This window comes from Dipodomys spectabilis, unplaced genomic scaffold (genome assembly GCF_019054845.1).
Source record: "Dipodomys spectabilis isolate Male_0828 unplaced genomic scaffold, ASM1905484v1 ptg000019l, whole genome shotgun sequence".
Taxonomy (NCBI): Eukaryota; Metazoa; Chordata; class Mammalia; order Rodentia; family Heteromyidae; genus Dipodomys; species Dipodomys spectabilis.
Window position 1 is genome coordinate 20,016,077 of NW_024870696.1, and position 20,532 is coordinate 20,036,608.

At 34.8% G+C, this 20,532-nt stretch overlaps 1 protein-coding gene across 1 annotated transcript in view; it reads right to left on the reverse strand.

Annotated features, from left to right (window-relative positions):
* Nucleotides 1-1,145: 1,145 nt before the first annotated feature.
* Slc12a2 (solute carrier family 12 member 2) overlaps nt 1,146-20,532 on the reverse strand; it is a 71,942-nt gene continuing 52,555 nt past the window's right edge. Inside the window, exons 18-27 of the mRNA XM_042674249.1 lie at nt 20,287-20,393; nt 17,553-17,632; nt 14,378-14,503; nt 11,830-11,877; nt 10,385-10,507; nt 9,045-9,156; nt 7,348-7,434; nt 6,119-6,254; nt 5,398-5,465; nt 1,146-3,860 (exon numbers count right to left, since the gene is read on the reverse strand). Of these exons, the coding sequence (XP_042530183.1) occupies nt 3,725-3,860; nt 5,398-5,465; nt 6,119-6,254; nt 7,348-7,434; nt 9,045-9,156; nt 10,385-10,507; nt 11,830-11,877; nt 14,378-14,503; nt 17,553-17,632; nt 20,287-20,393 (1,023 nt within the window). The 3' untranslated portion in view covers nt 1,146-3,724. The remainder of the gene's footprint in view (nt 3,861-5,397; nt 5,466-6,118; nt 6,255-7,347; nt 7,435-9,044; nt 9,157-10,384; nt 10,508-11,829; nt 11,878-14,377; nt 14,504-17,552; nt 17,633-20,286; nt 20,394-20,532) is intronic.

Below are 20,532 nucleotides of genomic sequence, written 5' to 3' on the forward strand. Positions count from 1 at the left end.
TACCCAAACACCTTTACTACAAAGGTCTTATTGCTACACAAAGAGAAAAGATATTGCCTGCATTTATTTCTTCTTCCTAGTAAATCAGTAACAACAACAACAACAACAACAACAAAACCCTTTCAGTTCAAAATCAACTATGTCTGTTGAAACTATTGGATGGTCTGAAATTAGGAAAGGTTATGAGAAAACGCGTCTGGATAGTTTATATAGGAAACAATACACAATGGTATTTGGTTTTAACTAGGAACAGACAATCTACATATGTAGCTGTTATTTGCATTACTTGACCATAGATTTGCTGAGCAGATGAGTGGTTTGGAAATGACCAGTTTGCTCAATTTGTCTAACATTGATACCTAGGTCTCAGTGACTATATAATGAAGAAATCCTTGAAAATAGGAAAAGTTATGTTCTAGGCCAATGTCCTTGACTTACCATGACCTTGGAAGACTCCTTACTAAACTGTTTTCTCAAAAGTGAAGAAGTTGGGTACTAGTGGCTCACACCGGTGATCCCAGCTACTCAAAAGACTGAGATCTGAGGTTCAGAACCAGCCTGGAAGAAAAGTCCTCAACCATCAAAAAAGTGGAGTAGAGACTGTGACTCAAGTTGCACAGTACCATCTGTGAGCCGAAAAATCTGAGTGAGAATGTAAGAGGCATGAGTTCAAGCTCCATACTGGGAGGGGAAAAAACAAACAAAAAACAGACTGGCAATTCTTCTGTAACATGCCTACCAAAGGGTCTAAATGAAAAAAATGGAAAATACTTTGTAAAACTTTAAATCAGCTTAGCAAAAAAATCTTAGGAAAATAGATTATTTCAGCAAACATGAATCCCTTTTAATCTTCTAGTTTTCTCATGTATAAAAGAGGGATTTGGTCCAAAGACAAGTAGTATTAGAAAAGCTAAGTGCTAAATTCAGTCTAAAACAATGAGCTGCATTATAGAGTTTAGTCATTGAATCAACAGTGATTATTACAAGAGCTTAGGAATAGTGCACAATTTCAAACAATATTTCCAAAGTGTAAATATTAAAAGTAACTTATTCAGACACTAATAATGTAAGTTAACTAAATGAGATGAAATCACAAAGCTAACATAGTTTATAGCAGTGGTAAAATACAAGGGTAGACATTAAACAGTTTGAATGAATCCATTTCCTTTATTGCAGTAACCTCTGTACAAAGCCGCAACTGCAATACTCAAGGTTAAAACATTAGAAAAGCATCTGTGCGACAGTTATAATACAGTATTATCAAAATATTGTTTTCAACCTTAGTAGATATTCATCCACCAGAGCTCATATCTTTAAATTATTTCTATAGTTTAAAAAAATGTCATGTCAGAAAGCAATATAAAAAAGGATGTAAAAGGAAACCTAAAATACAAAGGAAACAATGTAACAAATAAATATTTGATTTAATTAACTGTTAATAATTAGCTCAACACCAACATTCCCTCTGAGCCCACTGAATTCTTTACCTATAAGAATGAACTCAAATGCCACGGCATACTTACTTCCCAGTTATCACCAAGAATTAGTACTATAAAAATCTGGCATTAATCAAAATTCAGCATAAATAAAGCAAAAAAGCTTCATACTAGCTAGCATCTCTAATGATTACTGAAATTTTTAGAGCACTACAATTTTGAAATTTTTTGACCTGGTTTGTAGTATTAAGTGAAAATAATGCATTTTGATAAGTGAAAAACTTAACACATTATTTCAGACAATATTACCTTCTCCTGCATTATGCATGTTTAGATATATTTTATGTACTTTATACACACATGATGCATGACATTTGGTTCTTGTAATACAGATGTAAAACAATAAAAAGTAAGTGTACCTGTGCACATTGCAAGATAGCAGCTCTCAGTCCATGCCCTAGTATCCATTTATAAAGTTCACATATAACAATGTTTATGAAAATTATGACATATCTACTGCCTTTCCTCCAAACACTGCAAAACCTGCAATAAATGGAACAATGCTTAGCTATGATGTAGGAAAAATGGTATAAAAATCAATTACTTCTTCTATGAAGATTCTGAATTTAAATGATCTGATCTTCAATTTATATGTGGTTCATACTCATGCAGCAAAAACACTGCACCATTAGGAACAATTTTATAGGTTTCTAGTAAGATTCTTGAGCCCTATGCAAGTTCTCTACCATTGGAGCTTACTGATGAACACACTGTGTAGTACTTTACATGAAACATTCTCCACATTGTAACTGAATGATAGCCTTGTGAAAAGTAACACTATATCCTTCATCTTTGTTATCTGTGAAACCTACAATCTGTGATCAGATTTTGAACATGTTTAACTAAAACAGAAAAATTTAATGAATCCTGATCACTGTAAAATGTAAAATACCAGCAACAGAAATTTCATTATATGTACACATATGCATCTGTGTATGCATATTCATGCATATATATGCACACACAAAGATATGTAAATATAAATCCCTTGAAATGTTTTTAGGAAATCCTTCCTTGAATAAAAAATGAAAAACTTCACATTAATAATTGAATATAAAGCTTTTAATAACAGTACTTATGCACTGCCCAAACTGTAGACTAGTAGACTATGATGTCAAAACAGACATTTCAAACATACAAACTGGCAGTTTTTCTTGACACAAGTTTTAAAGTATTAAGAATGGTTTAAATTTCAATGTTCAGAACAATCTGTTCAAACCTGAGTGTATTAAGACCAAGTGTACTTGACAATTGAATGAATTAAGCCTGAAAACATTTCACTAAGAAACCAGTGGTCCATTTAACCATTTGATAAACATTTTAATGACTAATAAAGGATGGTAGAGTGAAATCCCATGTAGTGTTCTTGAAATATTCTATTACATGACATTGCTTTGTCTAAATTTCCTCCAGAAAAAATATTTTTCTTAGAAGTCTCTCAGATTTGAGGGAAATTCTAGAACAGGACAAATCTCTTAAATACAAATGACCTTTAAGATTTTTGTTTCAAGAATGATGTGACTTTTTTTTCAGAATAGAATACAGAAGTACTTAGGTAAATTTTCAACCTTAAGTTTCAAATACAGGTATTTTGGGCCTCTTTCTCCTAGCTCTACATTTTCATATATTCATAGAAACCTAACCTTGGGTCCACTTTTTTGGATATATTAAAATTTTTTTCATTAACTTGCCCTAATTCACACTGTCAATATCTAACAGATACTTTACAAAAGTAAGAAAACATACAGTACTCAACACTAATTGGTCAATGAAGGATGAAAAGCAGTGTCCATTTTGTTTTAAGGTGGAAGAGACTAAAACTTAAAGTATCTAAAAAACAGAGTTTGACAGTCTATAAATTTATAAAAGATAGGGATGAAATTTGGTTAATTTCAGAAGGCACCTCAAGGCTAAAGGCTTTTTGTACTCTTCATCAATCAAAAAATAACACACTTTTATTGCTATTCAAGTAGCAAAGGAAAACTTTACGCTCATGAACTTCAGTCCAACAAGAATCATCATTCATTAAGATTGAGATATGGAATTGACTACAAGTGAAGTCCCCACACACATATCAATGGAGCAACTTTCCTGTGTGCTTCCAAGTTAACGAAATAGTGAGAGAAAAGTCATAGTTCGCCATTGTGATGTTAGCGTGTCAATGAAGATTTCAGTCACTTCACTAGGCACTGAAGTACCATTCTGGAGGGCAGTCATGTGTAGAACAATTAAGAATAGAAGGTAAGGACACTCTGATGATTCCCTCGAACTAGGAGGATTGGGGGCAGGTCCTTAGACAGAGCTTCTAACCACGCCATGTAGAGAGCACTAGACACAGCTCCTTTTCGTGCAACTGGGAGACTCCTGGTATCAAAAAGAAAGAAGACATTGAACAGTGGCTTCCAATTTGAGAAAAAAAATTGTAAGTTCCAAAACAGTAACTATAAGTTACAAAATTCTTCTGAGTGCAGGGAAATTATATATGTAGAACAGCAATTACTATGTTCTAGCAGTATTCGCATGTTTTTAGGTTTCAAATGAAAGATATATATATACACACACACACATTATAATTGCTGTTGGTCATGGGCTTGAACTCTGGGCCTGGGCACTGTCCCTGAGCTCTTCAGCTCAAGGGTAGTCCTCTACCATTTGAGCCACAGAACCACTTCCTGTTTTCTGGTGGTTACTTAGAGATAAAACATCTCATGGACTTTCCTGCCTGGGCTGGCTTTGAACCGCGATCCTCAGATCTCAGTCTCCTGAGTAGCTAGGGTTACAGAAGTGAGTCACCAGTGCCTGGCCAAACAAAAGATTTTTAAACATGTGTTCACTAGGATTAACAAACAGGTAGGCAACAAGATGGAGGATTAGAAACATCTGGTTTTGTCACTCCATGAATGAGAAGGGTCTGAGGCCATAAAAGAGAGTATATATAGTCCACAAAGAAAAAGACAGCAAGAAGCCATAAAGGAGGGGGTCAGGAGGCAGAAAACAGCAGAGAAACGATTCCAGTGAAGTGCTGCCCTCCCCAGTCGAGTCAACAGTATAGCTCAGGCAGTACTAGCTGTGGGAAAATCCCAAACAGCTTGCAAACCTCAATACCTGTACAAGGATTGGTCAGGCACTGGCTTCCCCAGTTCAGAAGGTAGCCTTGGTGAAGAAAGGCATTCTGTGGCTCCTCTTTCTCAGAGTGTGACATCAGCCTGTTGTTAGGACTGAGATACTTTAGAGTCTCAGGATAAGGAGCAATCATGACTCACAGGGCATTTTGCTATAAAATTCCACTATAGGTCGTAAGAGGCTGTTGAGAAGGGAGTATCTGGAAGGGCCATGCAGAGAATCAACTGTAGGAAACTACACTGTCAGCTCACACTGACAGCAGACGTTATTTATCATTGCCAACATAAATGGACACTAAAGGTGTAGTGAGTTTGTTGCTGATTATTTGCTGTTTTTAGAGACTTGGGCAAATCTGAGTTCAACTAATACCTAGTTAATCAAGTTAAGCAGAAGAAAATCCAAACTAAGCACCAGTTACTATATTCAATACAAGGACAATAAAAAGTGTCTGGAAAACTTGGGGGTAAAGATTCAGATACAGGATTACTACTTTTCTTAATTTTCTGGCTTTATGGGGTTATTTTAATGTGAGATCTTCCTATCCCACACCTGCCTAAGTCTAGTTGGGATGTTTCCAAAGTTAAGGTATTTTTGAAGGGTTAGAAAAGAATAGGAAGAAAAATAGAATAACTTGAGATTTTGGGGGTTATTTTTCCCCCTAACAATTGATATCTCCCTATGCTTAAAGCAATGTATACTCATAGTGAGCCCCTTACTTGAAACAACAGAAAGTACATTTTCATAAAATGAACAAGAAATATTAATAGACAGTACTTACATGACAATAATATTAGCTGTGTTTGAATGTTCCTTCAATAATTCATTTAACCTGATCTGTCGGTATGTCTGAAATGAAACAGGACAAAAATCACTCCTAATTTGAAAATTACAGTTAGAGCTGAGAGCTGAGAATGGAGCCCGTGGAGACTGTATGCCTAGCATGGTTGAGGTCTGGGGCTCAATCCTTAAGCCATCAAAAAACCAAAAAGGAGCACAGTTTATAAAACAAAAAAATCAAAACATGATTGTAATTTGGTAGAATAAAACTATCTCTTCCCCACTTAGAAACAAAATGAATGCTTTCCACTGTTCATATATAAATCCAACTTAAAGCAGATTTAATTTACCTAAAAGATATCTCCCAGGTCAAGTTATAATGCTTGGATTTTATCTCTTAGGAAGTTTTTATATTGATCATGATTTATGTATTTAATTCATTTATTGTCGATCATGGGGCTTGAACTCAGGGCCTGGGCATTGTTCCTGAACTCTTTTGTTCAAGGCTAGCGCTCTATCACTTTGAGCCACAGCTTCAGATCTCAGCCTCTGGAGTAGCTAGGATTACAGATGTGAGCCACCGTGCCTGGCTTTGATTCATTTATTTATAAATTGACATGTTGAGTTGTAACCACCCTGGTAAGTGTCATTATTTAAACATAATAAAAACATAATTTACAAAATGTTTAAAAAAACATGAATAAATGAAGACAGAAGAATACCTTGGTCTTATAAAGTTCAAGCTCATTATCTGTTATTCGCCATGGCTCATCTTCTTTCATTTTGTCTGCAATATCTTGTTCTTTATCGTCTTCATGAAGTCTGTAAGGCTCAATCATCTCATCAAAAGCTACAATACTTAAAAGAACAGAAAGACTACTGATAACCTCATTTTAATTTATGTAACAGGGCGATCTTACACCGTGAATTCTAATTTAGGTGTTTCTTGTCAATTATGCACTAGAATATTTTGAAACAAATAAGGAGCAGATAGCCAAGAAAACCTAACAAAAAACAAAACAAAACCCAATGATCCATATATGCTTAGCAAAACAAAATATAGTAAAAGAACATGAATAAGTATCTCTCTAATCTGCTATAGATACGAAGAACACCTCTGAATACTATTGTATAGTTTTATAAAAACAATCTCTTCCTGATTAAAACATTACAAATTGTACTCTAAAATGAAATCTTTACAGTGCTTCATCACTTATTCAACATTTATGTGAGAATAAAAAACAAATACAAATACAATTACAACGTCAACACCGTTTTCAGGTGGACTATCCCAACACACACATTTTCTGTAACAGGACATTCTCAATGGAATTACTATAGGCACATGCTTTGATTCTCCTATACTAGCAATAAAACGAACAATGAAAAGTTAAAAGTTATTAGCCGGGCGCTGGTGGCTCACGCCTGTAATCCTAGCTACTCAGGAGGCTGAGATCTGAGGATCGTGGTTCAAGCCAGCCCGGGCAGGAGAGACCGTGAGACTCTTATCTCCAATAAACCACCAGAAAACCGGAAGTGGCGCTGTAGCTCAAGTGGTAGAGTGCTCGCCTTGAGCTGAAGAGCTGAGGGACAGCGCCCAGGCCCAGAGTTCAAGCCACAAGACCGACAAAAAAAAAAAAAAATATATAGAATGGGAGTTGAATGCTTATGATAACTATGGAACCTATCTGAAATTACAAAAACCTGAAATTCCTGTGACACTAACAACTTTCAGAAAGCACCTGCAAACTAGTAATGAAATCTCCTTTGAAAATTGACTTACTTCAATATCTGCTACTAGTTTGTTAACTACCAGTTGGCTTCACATATAATTAACAACTGGGAAGAAAAAAAAACCTGACTTAGGCAATTAGTGTAATTGAATTATCTATGCCTAGGTAGTCTATCTATAAACTGAAAACTTGTACGAGTACTGTATCCAAAAACTTACTTTTCTTTCTTTGGCTTAGTATTGATATCTCCTAGGACCATGATATCAGAGAAGTCGATTCGGAACTTGCTAAGCAAGGTAGCCATCCTAGAACAAAAAATGAACAGCATTCAGGTATGTGAAGAATGTTAAGTATTTGTATTCTATATTGGGCTGAATCTATTTATTTGATGGTGTCTAAATTACCTGACCATAGACTACTGTTACTTCTATTCTACTTTCTTGGAATCTCTCTTTAGTACTCAGTAATGGGTAGATGGAGAAAGAGGAAATTTGCATTGTAACCAGTTTTTTTAGTCATCAAAGTGTATAAACATTAAATTTAAGTAAAAATATTTTTAAAATTGGTTTTGGATTATCCCAATTAAGAGGAATGCTTATCTCAAGGTCCAAATGTGACTTCCTATGCCAAGTGGAAGATACAACTGATGGAAGATGAAGTTCATAACATTTGTTTTTGGCGGTGGTTGGTAGGAATAAACAGTGGAAAAGAAGTATCAATAAACTGACTTTCAGGGAGAGATATATGATGGCAATAAAACCCTGGTGACAATAGGAAAGTTCCAACATATTAGAGAACACAAGCAAGATTTTATGACTAATGATTTTTTTAAATTTTACTTTATTGTAAAGATGCTGTACAGAGGGGTTACAGTTACATGAATAAGGACTAATGATTTTTTTTTCAACTAAATGGATAGCAAACAGACAAACAACAATTTATCTGTTAAGTTCACTACTAGTATTTCTTGCATAAGGCACTGTTGTAAATGAACAACTAGTTGAATATGGGAAAGTATTTCCTAAGGGCCTGCTAGGCATTAGGTTTCAAAAAATTCAAATTTAAGAAAATAAATATAAGCCAGAAAGTGGTTTCACATGTACTCAGGGTGGAAACATGACTTAGTTGGGAGTGAGAGAATCAAGAGAACAATAGGGCTGTGCATTCAAAAAAAACTGAGCTAGGCTAGGGATGAACATTTAAAAAGAAAAGAAGGAAGCTGGAGCTGTAATCACAGCTACACACTTACAATCCTAGCTACTCAGGAGTCTGAGATCTGAGGATCAGTTTGAAGCCAGCCCTGACAGGAAAGCCTGTGAGATTCTTATCTCCCATTAACCATCAAAAATCCAGAAATGGTGTTAAGTGGTAGAATGCCTAGTCTTGAGTGAAAAAGTTACAGGACCATGCCAGGCCCTGAGTTAAGCCCCCAAAAATGTGTGCTTGTACACATGCAGGCACACATACACAGAGAAAAGAGTGAGGTGGTGAAAGCTGTGTACAGGAGGGAGATGAGTAAATGCAAAGCCACCAAATTCTGAAATGCGCAGAAGGACACATTGAATAGAGGGCATATTTGGAGGAATAGGAAGAATGGAAAAGGAACAGGAAGTAAGAATGGAAAAGGAATAGGTAGACAGATCATCAAAGGTATTGTCTATCATATATTGCTTTAATATAAGACAGAGCAACATGACTGGTATTTTTTGGACAGTCATACATTTTACCCTATAAAATGTATACTGTGATAATCAAGTACCAATATATTAAACATGCTTCAGTATAAGACAGAGCAACGTGACTCATATTTCTTAGATTATCTAAGTTTTAGTCTATCAAATGTATACTAAGATAATGATACTACGCCTATCAAATGTATACTAAGACTCCTTAGGTTAATTTAAAATAAACTTACGCTCTCCGGTCATGGTCTATTCTGTTTATTTTTCCACCAATGAACACTCTGATCTTACAGTCCTTCCACTTTTTTTTGGTCGTCAGAAGATAAGGTATCAATAAGGTTAAACCTAAATTACAAAAATATAACAAATCATTTACTAAAATGATAGTATCTCAAATAAACTATTTCCAACTTTGTTTCTAAAAGCATATTTGCAACAATTCAATACAAATAAAACTCTGTCTTGATAATTTAGTCAAGAAATTATTAGGGAGTAAGAAGGGAAACTCAATAGTTAGTGATCTTCAAATAGTGTGATCAAATGGGAGAGTAGCCTGACAGTAAGAAAATGAATCAATTAGGCAGGATTGAAGGAATGGATAGATTCTAATAGGAGTCAGGCTTCACACTGACAGGAGAAATAAACAAGACTGGAGATGTGTTTCCAATGTTATTAGATATACACAAATATGCATATAGTACATTTCCCAGCTCTGCCCAGTGAGAGGGTCTGGGAACAGTAATATTCTACCAGCCACAGCCAAGGTAATGCCCTGATCTTTACTATTCTCCACTAAACCAAACCAGGGCTTTCTGGATTAAAGGTTCCTTCCATGGATTATGTTGACAAAGCATGAAACTACAAAACAGAACCTGGAACATTATCTTATTTCAGAAAGCAATTACAAGAATGAGTGGGCATGACAAGTGGACATAGCAGTTAAGTGATATTTTGCTGGCTAACTATGGGCAACTGGAATATCAAAATAAATGAGTAACAATTTGTATCATACTGAAGCTCTAAAACAAGAAATCAATAAACAAGCACTGATACAAAAGAGAAAGTTTTTCCTTACAGTAAAGTGCCAACTAACAAAAAAGAATGGTAGGAATGGACAATTCACCTTTTGACAAACCAACACAATAGCCTAACAGTAATAGCTTTAGAAACATCAGTGGATGCTAAATATATGTGTTTAGCTGAGAGACAAATAGCATATTTACATAACCCCAAAGTAACCTCACAAGTAACCTCTGTAATCACAAAGAGGAAGATACAAGCAACTTTTCAGTGGGTAAACCTGGCCAAAAATCCACTTGACTCAATGATTCAAGTAACTCCACAGACATCAGTACTACCCTGCTAAGACACAGAAAGAAAAGCACAGCACCATTGCTATGATATTTCTGCCAAAAACAAATAATAAGACATGACAACATGAAATTAAAGCATGTGTTCTTGAGAATGCTAACAAAACTTGGTGTCTATACCTGAAAAGTATATGACATTTTTTAGTACTATTTTCACATATGCACTGTTTTAAACTATCTAAAAAATATACTATTGATCTTACCTCCATCATCAAATAGCCACCAAACATCAATAGTATTCTTTCCTTGTTTTTTCTGAAATTGTGTACTAGCTTCAAGGAGCTTTTGGTCAGCTACATTTAAAGGTGCAGCAGGGCCTTTGGATTCTAAAGGATCAAGGTAAAAAATAAAATGTGAGAAGTAAATAAAGTCTTTTTGTCACATTTCTATAATTTTCTACATGTTTTAAGATAACTGTATATGGCATCCATCATAAACTTGTAGTTTATAATTTCAATATACTTTAAAATGTTGATACTTTCTTATAACAGCAGTTCTCATCCAAATTATCTTGCTTGCTTTCTAATATGATGAAGCATTCTGATGAATATTAGTGGAATCTTAAAATTACATTTTGCTAGTGAAGACACTTTAGGCTAACTGGACAAATCAAGTTTATACCTGTTTGTGAAAGTATTTCTTTTGTCATACAGAATCTCAATGATTTACAGCTCACATAACATTTTATTAAAAAAATAAAAAAGTATAATAAATGACAGAAGGGAATTGAAGATATACCAATACCATCTTATAATGAGTAATACCTTAGTGTCATGATCAAACTCCTTCATTTTTATTTTTTGCTCTCTCAATATGTGGTACCCAATTCTAAAGCCATATAATTCCTACATCTTTCTTGAAATCACAGAAAGATGATGGGAACTCTGTGGAAGAGAACCCTTGTGCTATAACATTAAAGGACTATACATATGTAGGTAGATAGATAGATAGATAGATAGATCAATTGATTCTTAGCTCTGTAAACAAGCAAATGACTATTACAAAATTCCAGTACTAAAATTTTAAAAGCAGAAATCCATAGAAGGAAATCTGGTCACTTTTCCAGGATGTCTCTGTCATTCACTTTTCATGCTGCCATGATGTATGCAAACATGAAATGATTTTGTGTGATGAAATAATATGGCTACCAAACCACACTGCTCCGAAACTCTCACCTCTATCTCCTGCTCATAAAATTCATGTATGTTGACATGACTGTATCTCCCATACGCAGCACGACTGTGAGAAATATTGTAATTTTTGAAATGAAAAATATATTAGTATCAAAATTGAGGACTCTGCTTGGTACAACTGATGGTAAAGAATTCAAGTGACACCTATTTCAGTGTCCCTACTGATCATCTAAACCATGCAGTTTAAATAAAAAGAAAAACAAGAATTGACTTTCTGGGTTTGAATATTTCACAAATGCTACGATGATTAAAATAACTTGTCTGTAATATGTCACTTTGCCCCAGGAAGCTTTAACTGTTTAGTTGGAATAATAATTTTGCTAATCTGCATTTAATAAATAACTGTAACATCACCTCACCATGGAAATAAAATAAAAAAGAAAATAATAAGGTTGGAATTAAAGAGTTAACAGTATGAAGAAAGGGATTAAAATAAAATGATGAAAAATGCCTGCCTTTTTTCAACAGTGGTTGAGTTGGAGTCTTGCCATCCTCTTCCTCATCTAGATTATGTTTAAAAAACACAAAATATTAAGTTAATTGCCTTTATATTCATAAAATGAAAATGTAAATAGAGTACATTTTTATAAACAGAACATAGCATGAAGCAACAGTCCATGAAAAATGATCAAGACTGAAGATTAATATTTTCTACGTTGAGTGCTCAAGATCTTAAAAAGCAAATATTTTAGACACTACACGGTGAATGATTAACACTCACCCAGACAAAATTAGCAAATCTGCCAACTTCTATACTTTAATATTTGAAATCAGCTGAGAAGATGCCAATCTATAGCTTGTAGAGAAGAAGGGTGACATGAAATATTGGCTTTGCAGACAACATGTAAGTTTTAAACATGCCACTGCATCTCTGTGCAGGTAACTAAAAAGCAATTTCAGAGACACTAAAGACATGAGTAGTTTTTGCACAAGTTAATCACTACTGGAAATATTAAGGCATTTCATCAGAGATACAAGTCTTCAATGCAAGGTTGCATTGGATTAAGCTTCTTCAAACAAAATTTATATATGTATACATGTATGTGTACAGAAAGGAATCCATTTATATTTTAATATTCATCAGTTTCTTCTGGGATTAATAGATTGCCTCACTCCACTTATTTTTTATTGGACTCAGGGCCTGGATGCTGTTCCCTGAACCTTTTTGTTCAAGGCAGAGCCACAGTGCCACTTCCAATTTTCTGGAGATTAATTGGAGATATGAGTCTCATGGATTTTTCTACCCGGGCAGGCTCTGAACTGCAATCATCATATCTTAGCCAGGATTACAGGTGTGGATTACAGGCGTGAGCTACCAACACCGGGCTATTTTTCTATTATTTAAAACACAAACTCTGAACTTGGACAGGGATCTTGAGTTAGAAACCAGCTTTCCAATGTTACCTCTACCACTCTCCTAGCTATGTGAGCTTAAACTGGTTACCTCACTCCTTAATTTCCTCATCTGTCAAAGGGTTAGCAGTACCTAGCTCTTGAGATTATTACTTTGTAAGTATTAATGCAATGAGTTCAGAGTCTGGCACACATCAAATATTTAAGGGGCGTTCTTTTTGTTCTCTTGCATATATATACCTCAATAAACAAGACAGCCATATATAATACTGTGCCTATATAATAACTATACCAGAATATTTCTAAGTCTGAAGACTTTTTATAGGTTCTCTATAGTATCTATGCTGATTTAGAGAACTGGCCAAATAGAAAGCAAATCTAAAGGGAAGCTATACTACCTCTGAGTGCTACTTTTTATTCACATTATGGATAAAGGATCAATTATTACATTAAATTTTAAATGTTACTGTCTTTATAAAATAATTTAGTAGTGTTTACCTTTAATAATTAAAATTGTAACTACTGACATTTTATATTCATTTAAAAGAGCTCAGAAACATCAAGAAAATCTTGTCACTTAAAAATGGTTAAACTACGTTAAAATATGTAGGTTTTTGCAATAGAAAAGCAAGGAGAAATGTATCGAGCTAGGTTTTATTCTTTAAAAATTAATGATTAATGAGATCATGAGATTGTGATATATATTAATAAGCTAATTCTGTGGGCACACAGAATAGCTGCTTGATAAGTTACACTGCCCCCAAACACAACTACAGTAATAATTCTTAACAGATTGTAGAGAAAGGATCTATGCTAGGTAAGATAAACAAAAAAAAAAAATAGGAAGAGGTTAAAAAAAAAATATATATATATATAAGTTCAAATAAAGCAGAAACTTAGTTATCAGAATCAGTTTGTAGCATTTTGAGGCAAAGCATAAAAGAACTATAATCAAGCCAGCAAAGAACTGCAAAGGGAAATGGATGAGAACTACAGGTTCAACCACTTCTAATTCTAAGCAAACAAGGTCTACAAGAAGGAAAGGAATAAAACAGCATCATCAGTTCTTCCAAATAATGTAAAAGGAGATGAAGCGTGGAGAGACATGCTTGCCTAAAAATGATCATCTTAGAGAAATCAAAAGTATGCTATGGTTTGATGATTTACAGTGCAGATTTTTTCTTGTTGCAACAGCTGGGGATAGGAAAGATGGAGATACTAGTCTGAACAGAGGTAGGAGAGTGAGGACGGGAGAGTAAGATTTGGAAGTCATCCCTCTTCCCTTTTTATAGATGACACATAGACTTGTGGATGGAAATAATCTCAAAGCCTCATGAGATTGTTACTATGAAACTGCCATGTTGTTTCCGTGTTTAACCTATACATCAAACTAAAATGTTTCCTTTAACCCAAATATAAAGAAAAACACACAGGACAATGTTACTAGCTAATTCATTCACATGAATGAATTCACTCTAAACACCTAACACAGGTAGTCATTTCGAACCCATTTTTGAAAGTGATAAATTTTACCTGACCAACCAGAAATCAACAATGCCATGTTTGAGGACAGGTGACTTTGTATAACAACCATCTCCTCTGGAGTTAAAGCATAAGTATTAATAAAATTTCTTGTTTAATACAAATTACCTTTATGTGTAATGGACTTTTCTCCAGGTGGTTTAGAAGTATCTAAATCTGATTTTTTACTGTAGTCCACATTTAGTACAACATCCTTGGTGCCAGGTGATTTCTCTTGTGATGACAATAATTCTTCTGTAGACACGACAGTATTGAAAACAGTATCTAAGATCACATTTTAACTGTTTAAGAGGTGTTAGTTTCATAATTACAAGGAATTAAAATTCATCAAAATTTATAATCAAGTAACAAGTTTATTATGAATGATTTCTTAAGAAAGTAAGTATGGTATTGTTTGATATGACTATTCATTTAAGTATGTAAGTCCTAACTAGGTAGTAAAATATTTGAGTTAAGTCCAAGGGAATAAGTAATGAGTAAAGTTCATGTAGTATTAGAATCTATAGATAAAAGGACATATATAAGTGAACCAACTGTACTTCCAAAGTTAGTTACAAATATAAAAAATGTTAAGTGTGGCAAATGTTCGTTTGCCCATAACTACACAAAGCCAAGACACGAGGTAGTCTTTTCCTAATAAGACCATAATGAAAATATGAGCTTCAGTTTTGAAGCAGTTTCAGTTGAGGAAGCAAGCAGTTTGATACATATTTAACTTCTATAAACAGTGAAGATGAAGACAAATGTAAAACAAAATTGATGATCTATCCTCAATCCTCATCACTTATTTGTGTGACTGAGGAGAAACAACAGCAGCTCAGGTGCTAGCCAGCACTGCTAGAAGTGATCATTATTTATCTTCATGACAACTCTATGAAGTGGCTGTGTTAATAAGAGAATGAAGCAGGCTAATTCTATTTCTTACAATAGAAACCTAAGGGAAAGGGCTGGGATTATTAAAAGACATATTCTTGATTCCCACACTTGTACTCCTAACTATTATGCCAAATAATATTACTTCATCTAAATCCCAGTGATGAACAAAACATGTCAGAATGATGAATAAAGTGTATTTTTAAAGTTTCAATCATTATTCAGACCTCAGAAAATAGCAGTACTATATTTTTATTAGCCAAACTGTGACTTCTGGATGAAATGGATTACTAGTTATGGAATACTAGCTACTAAAGGTAAGAGGTATAATTCACTTACTCTAATGCTGAATCACTGCTTGAGCAAGAGAGATTGAAATACTATTTTGACTAGGCTTACTGCAAAAATATGAAACTAAATTTTCTTCAAGTCATACTGTTTTGTTATGGATAAAGAGAACTGCAGGCTATGCTTAAAGTGAAGGGAGGACAGGAAAGCTGAAGCAGATTAAATACATAACGAGATAACAAAGGTTCATTATATGCCTCTTACCTGTTTAATATTGGTTAATTCTAATGATCTGAAAAACTGCTAAGTGGAAAATGCTAACTATGCAAAATTTCTTAAGATTATATAAATATAAGTACCAGGAACTCCTTGAAGGATATTGAAATGTCAGATTTTGATAAGATGGCAAAAACAAAAATAATACTTTAATTAGGTTTCAACCTTCATTTAAAATGCTTTAAAAATAAAATGGATTTATTAATATTATTGACATGACAACTGCATATTAATGATGGGAAACAGGAAAAGCATATAGTGAGGGCTGTAGAGACAGCACAGGGAAATGGAACCATTTGCAACTTGATTGGTAATGGTTACAAGTGTATGTGAAGTTGGTAAAACCAGAATGTAATCTGTGATCTATTCCAATGTTGGTATAATTTGTTTTAATTACAGTATTATAGATATGCAACAGGTATAGGACATCTATTTTTTTTCAATTTCCTATGAATCTATAGTTTTAATGAGAATGTCAAAAATCCTGAGTCGTTTCTGACAAGAGGAAACATTATGATAAAGTGTAGTCTTTCATTATTAATATGACTTCAATGACTTAAACATTTTTCCGCACACTATTATTTATGTATTTTTACAAGTAGTGTCTTTTCTAAAGCTCATGATTCAGATTAAATTTTACTCTCTACATTAACAATCACTAACCACATCTGTGCTGGTACAAAGAGAAAATACAAACTATAGTGGGTTCCAAACAGATCTGATCATACGATGTCATATAGCGAATATGTAACAAAAAAAAAATGGTATTTATAAAGATAATTTATAGCCGGGCACCGGTGGCTCACGCCTGTAATCCTAGCTACTCAGGAGGCTGAGATCTGAGGATCGTGGTTCAAAGCCAGCCCAGGCAAGAAAGTCTGTGAGACTCTTATCTCCAATTAAAAAAAACACTAGAAAACCAGAAGTGGCACTGTGGCTCACGCGGTAGAGCCTCGCCTTGAGCTGAAGAGCGCAGGGACAGCGCCTAGGCCCAGAGTTCAAGCCCCACAATCGACAAAAAACAATCGACAAAAAACAAACAAACAAAAAAGATAATTTGTTTGCAATAACTGGTATATGTCTGAGACAAGCAGAAACGGTCAGATAAGTTGATGTTAGGCGAAATGAACCCCAAGATAAGGATTCAAATTTTTTTTCTTTCTTGTGATTATTTCTAACATATTTATAAGATGATTTCTTTGTTGCTTTGTATGTCCCTCCCCCATGGTATAACCCCTGTTTTCACTGTATTTGATGTTGGTATAATTTGTGGAGGGGAAGGGAAAAAACAAATTGTTTAAATAGGGATACAGGGGTGGACCCACTGCAACAAAGAGATGTATAAGACGTTATGGTGAAAAATGAACTTTACAACTTTGGCTGGGGGAGGAGCAGGAGGAGAAATGGGAAGGGATGGGAAGGGGAAACAAAGGAGGAGGCAACAATGCTTGATAAGATATGTACTCATGGGCTGGGAAGGTGGCTCAGTGGTAGAGCGCTTGCCTTGCATGCTCGAGGCCCTGGGTTCGATTCCTCAGCACCACATAAGCAAAAAAGAAAAAACCGGAAGTGGTGCTGTGGCTCAGGTGGTAGAGCACTAGCCTTGAGCTGAAGAGCTGAGGGACAGCGCCCAGGCCCAGAGTTCCGGCCCCACGACCGGACCAAAAAAAAAAAGAAATGTACTCATTACCTTGCCCATGTAATTGTAAATTGTAACCCCTCTGTATGGTATTTTCACAATAAAAATAAATAAATAACTAAATAAAGCTAATGTGAGAATTATACAGTTTTCCTAGCAAAGTAATTCAAACCTTTAAAATTAAAACATAATTCAAGCATTATTTACCTTGTCCTTGAAGATGAGATATGTCTAGGCCTTCTTGTAGGCGGATAACCACTACTCCATATTGTATGTCAAAGGCATCACTATAGTATGAAGAGGGAGAATGGAAATCACAAAACCTTATTTATGTTCTATATGAAGTGAAGGCATTCATAAATGATCTCACCTGTTTGCAACTTTAAATTTTTGGGGATATTTGAGCTGGCTGTGGTACTAAGGTTGAACACACGGCCTCACACGTGCTAGTCAGCTGTTCTATCCCTGTGGCCATGCCTCCAGCCTCTTTTTGCACTGGTAATTTCAAGGAATGGTCTCACTTTACACCAAGGACAGCTGAGGACTTGCTCATTCTACTTGTCCTTCTGATATCACAGGGAAGACAGGTGCAGTGTCCTGCACCTACCATGTATTTTCCTACTGGTAGCTTAACAAGCAAGCAAAGTATGTGCCACTGAGCTCAAGCATTGGTGGAGATGGACTCCTGCAGACTTTTATGCCCAAGCAGGCCTTGAACCTTGATCCAGAATTTCCTCCTCTGAAGTAGCAGGATTAGAGGCTTGAGAATGATTCCAAGCTTAAAAACTGTTTTAACAGGTTTAAAAAATCAGTTGGCAGCTATGAATGACAGTTATTCTGGAGTACTCCTGAAACTACTTATGTATAGATCTTTATAGTATAATCATGCAACCTGTGACATTTCCCTCAATAAGAGGCTATACACATATGGCCACATATCTTATGCATCCTGTGTAGCTGGCTATACCATCTATGTCTCTGTAACTGTATGCACTTTGTTCAAACAACAAGGAATCACCCAATGACAAATTTCTCAGAATGTATCTTCAGCATTAAGTGACACAAGACTGTACTGACATGACAGGTTAAAGCAGTAACAGTCTTTCATCCTACCAAATAAAACTATGGAAGAATATGCAGTAATCCTATTATCTTTAGGATTATATCTTAAAACCTAAATAACTCAATCTTTGTTTCTACTGTCTTTCTTTTCCTACTCCCTAAGCATGCACAGTGTAGATTTTGCTTATAAAAACAAGTGGCAATTTGAGCTGAAGAACTGAGGGACAGTGTCCAGGCCCAGAGTTCAGGCCCCACAAATGACCCCCCCCAAAAAAGAAAAAGAATAAACCCCAAATCTAACTGCAGTCAAAAACAAAAATCTTCTAAAAAGCATTTAACTATGAGCTGAGACATTTTCCTCATACATAATTGTGTATTACAAATCAATATGAAAAGTTAAAAGCTTAAGTTCAGGTTATCTCCTCAAAAACTTTTCAAAAACATCTATAAAAATAAAGCCATTATATGTAAGATACAAACAAATTATCATGTGGTTATTTTTTAGACTCAACAAGAATATCAGTAAAGGAGGTAACTACAGTGAATTAAGCACTGTTAGATCAATATTCAAAAAGAAATGTAAGACTTTGGAGTTTTGCTACATACCTGTTTGTTTTTGATTTTTTGACTTTGCTTTTTGTTAAGTAGTTGTACAAAGGGGTTTCAATTCCCAAAGCCAGATTATAAGTATAATGCATCTTGATCAACTTTGTGTGTGTATGTGTGTGTGTTGGTTGTGGGGCTTGAACTCTGGGCCTGGATGCTGTCCTTTAGCTCTTCAACTTAAGGCGAGCACTCCACCACTTGAGCCACAGCGCCACTTCCAGGTTTCTGGTGGCTTATTGGAGGTAAGAGTCTCATGAACTTCCCTGCCCTGGCTGGCTTTGAACTGCAATCCTCAGATCTCAGCCTCCTGAGTAGCTAGGATTACAGGTGTGAGCCAGCAGTGCCCAACTGATCAAAATTTTTTAAAGGACAATTGTCTGTATAGGAAGAAATGCTACATAAGAAGGAGCAAACAGTTCTGCTTCATCAGTGATGATGACACGCAGCAGAATACGAAGGAACGCCTGTCCTCAGTGTGAACAGGACAGTTCTGCTAAGCAAATCTTAGAATATTATGAAAAGGAAATATTTCTTAAATTTAAGGAATAAACCTGACAAAAAAAGGAAAAGAAGTTGTATCCTTTTTATTAAATAACTCAGTTCTAAAAATCACAAGTAGTAGATTAAAAAGATACATTCACAAAAATCCATGAACCAACATGATGTAAAACAAAACTAAATTTATCATAAAGGTCACTGAAATTACCTTTAAAAGAAATAAGTACATACAAGTAAGAGAAAAGTAAATAATGGATGAACCAAATGACTTAATTGAAAAATTCATCTGAGAAGGGAACAACAAATGCTGTTCCTCAGTCTGAGATAGCAGTATTCTACAATCACACAATTCTGTGATGGTTCTGATCACATTTGGAAATTCTGGTCAGTAATAACTTAGGAAGAGGAAAAAGCTTACTAAATTAAGGATGCAAGGATGTACACACACACATTCTTATGCATATGTATCCTTCTCTATGTAAAAAGGTAATAGATAAATTGAAAACCTGTTACAGATCTCCAATTTAAAAACCCATGGACTGGAGCCATGGCTCCAGTGGCGAAGTGCTTGCCTAGCAAGTACAACAGCTACCATGAGTTCACAAACAAAACACAGCAAAACAAAATAAAACAAACCCCAGACATTCAAGTTATTATTTTTATTTTTATGCTTCTGTTAGACTATATGAGAAAAGGATCAAGAAACAAAGGCAAGATTTTAAAATTAACATTTTCTAAGCCAATTATATTTCTGAATTAAAAAGTTACTACTTACTGAAATAAGTTTATATACATATCCACATCTCTCATATCTGCTTGTAACCAATCTTTCTTAAATCCAAGGACAAGTGTGTTTGGTTTCATACGACCAAGACCCGCAGCCTGAAATACATGATAAATAGTATTCCAATTATATACGATTGAACAAAATGACATTTTGAGAGATAAAACTCTCCAAATAAATTCTTAAGTATCTAATAAGTAGACATAGGCTTGCAAGTTGCATGAACATTGATCATAT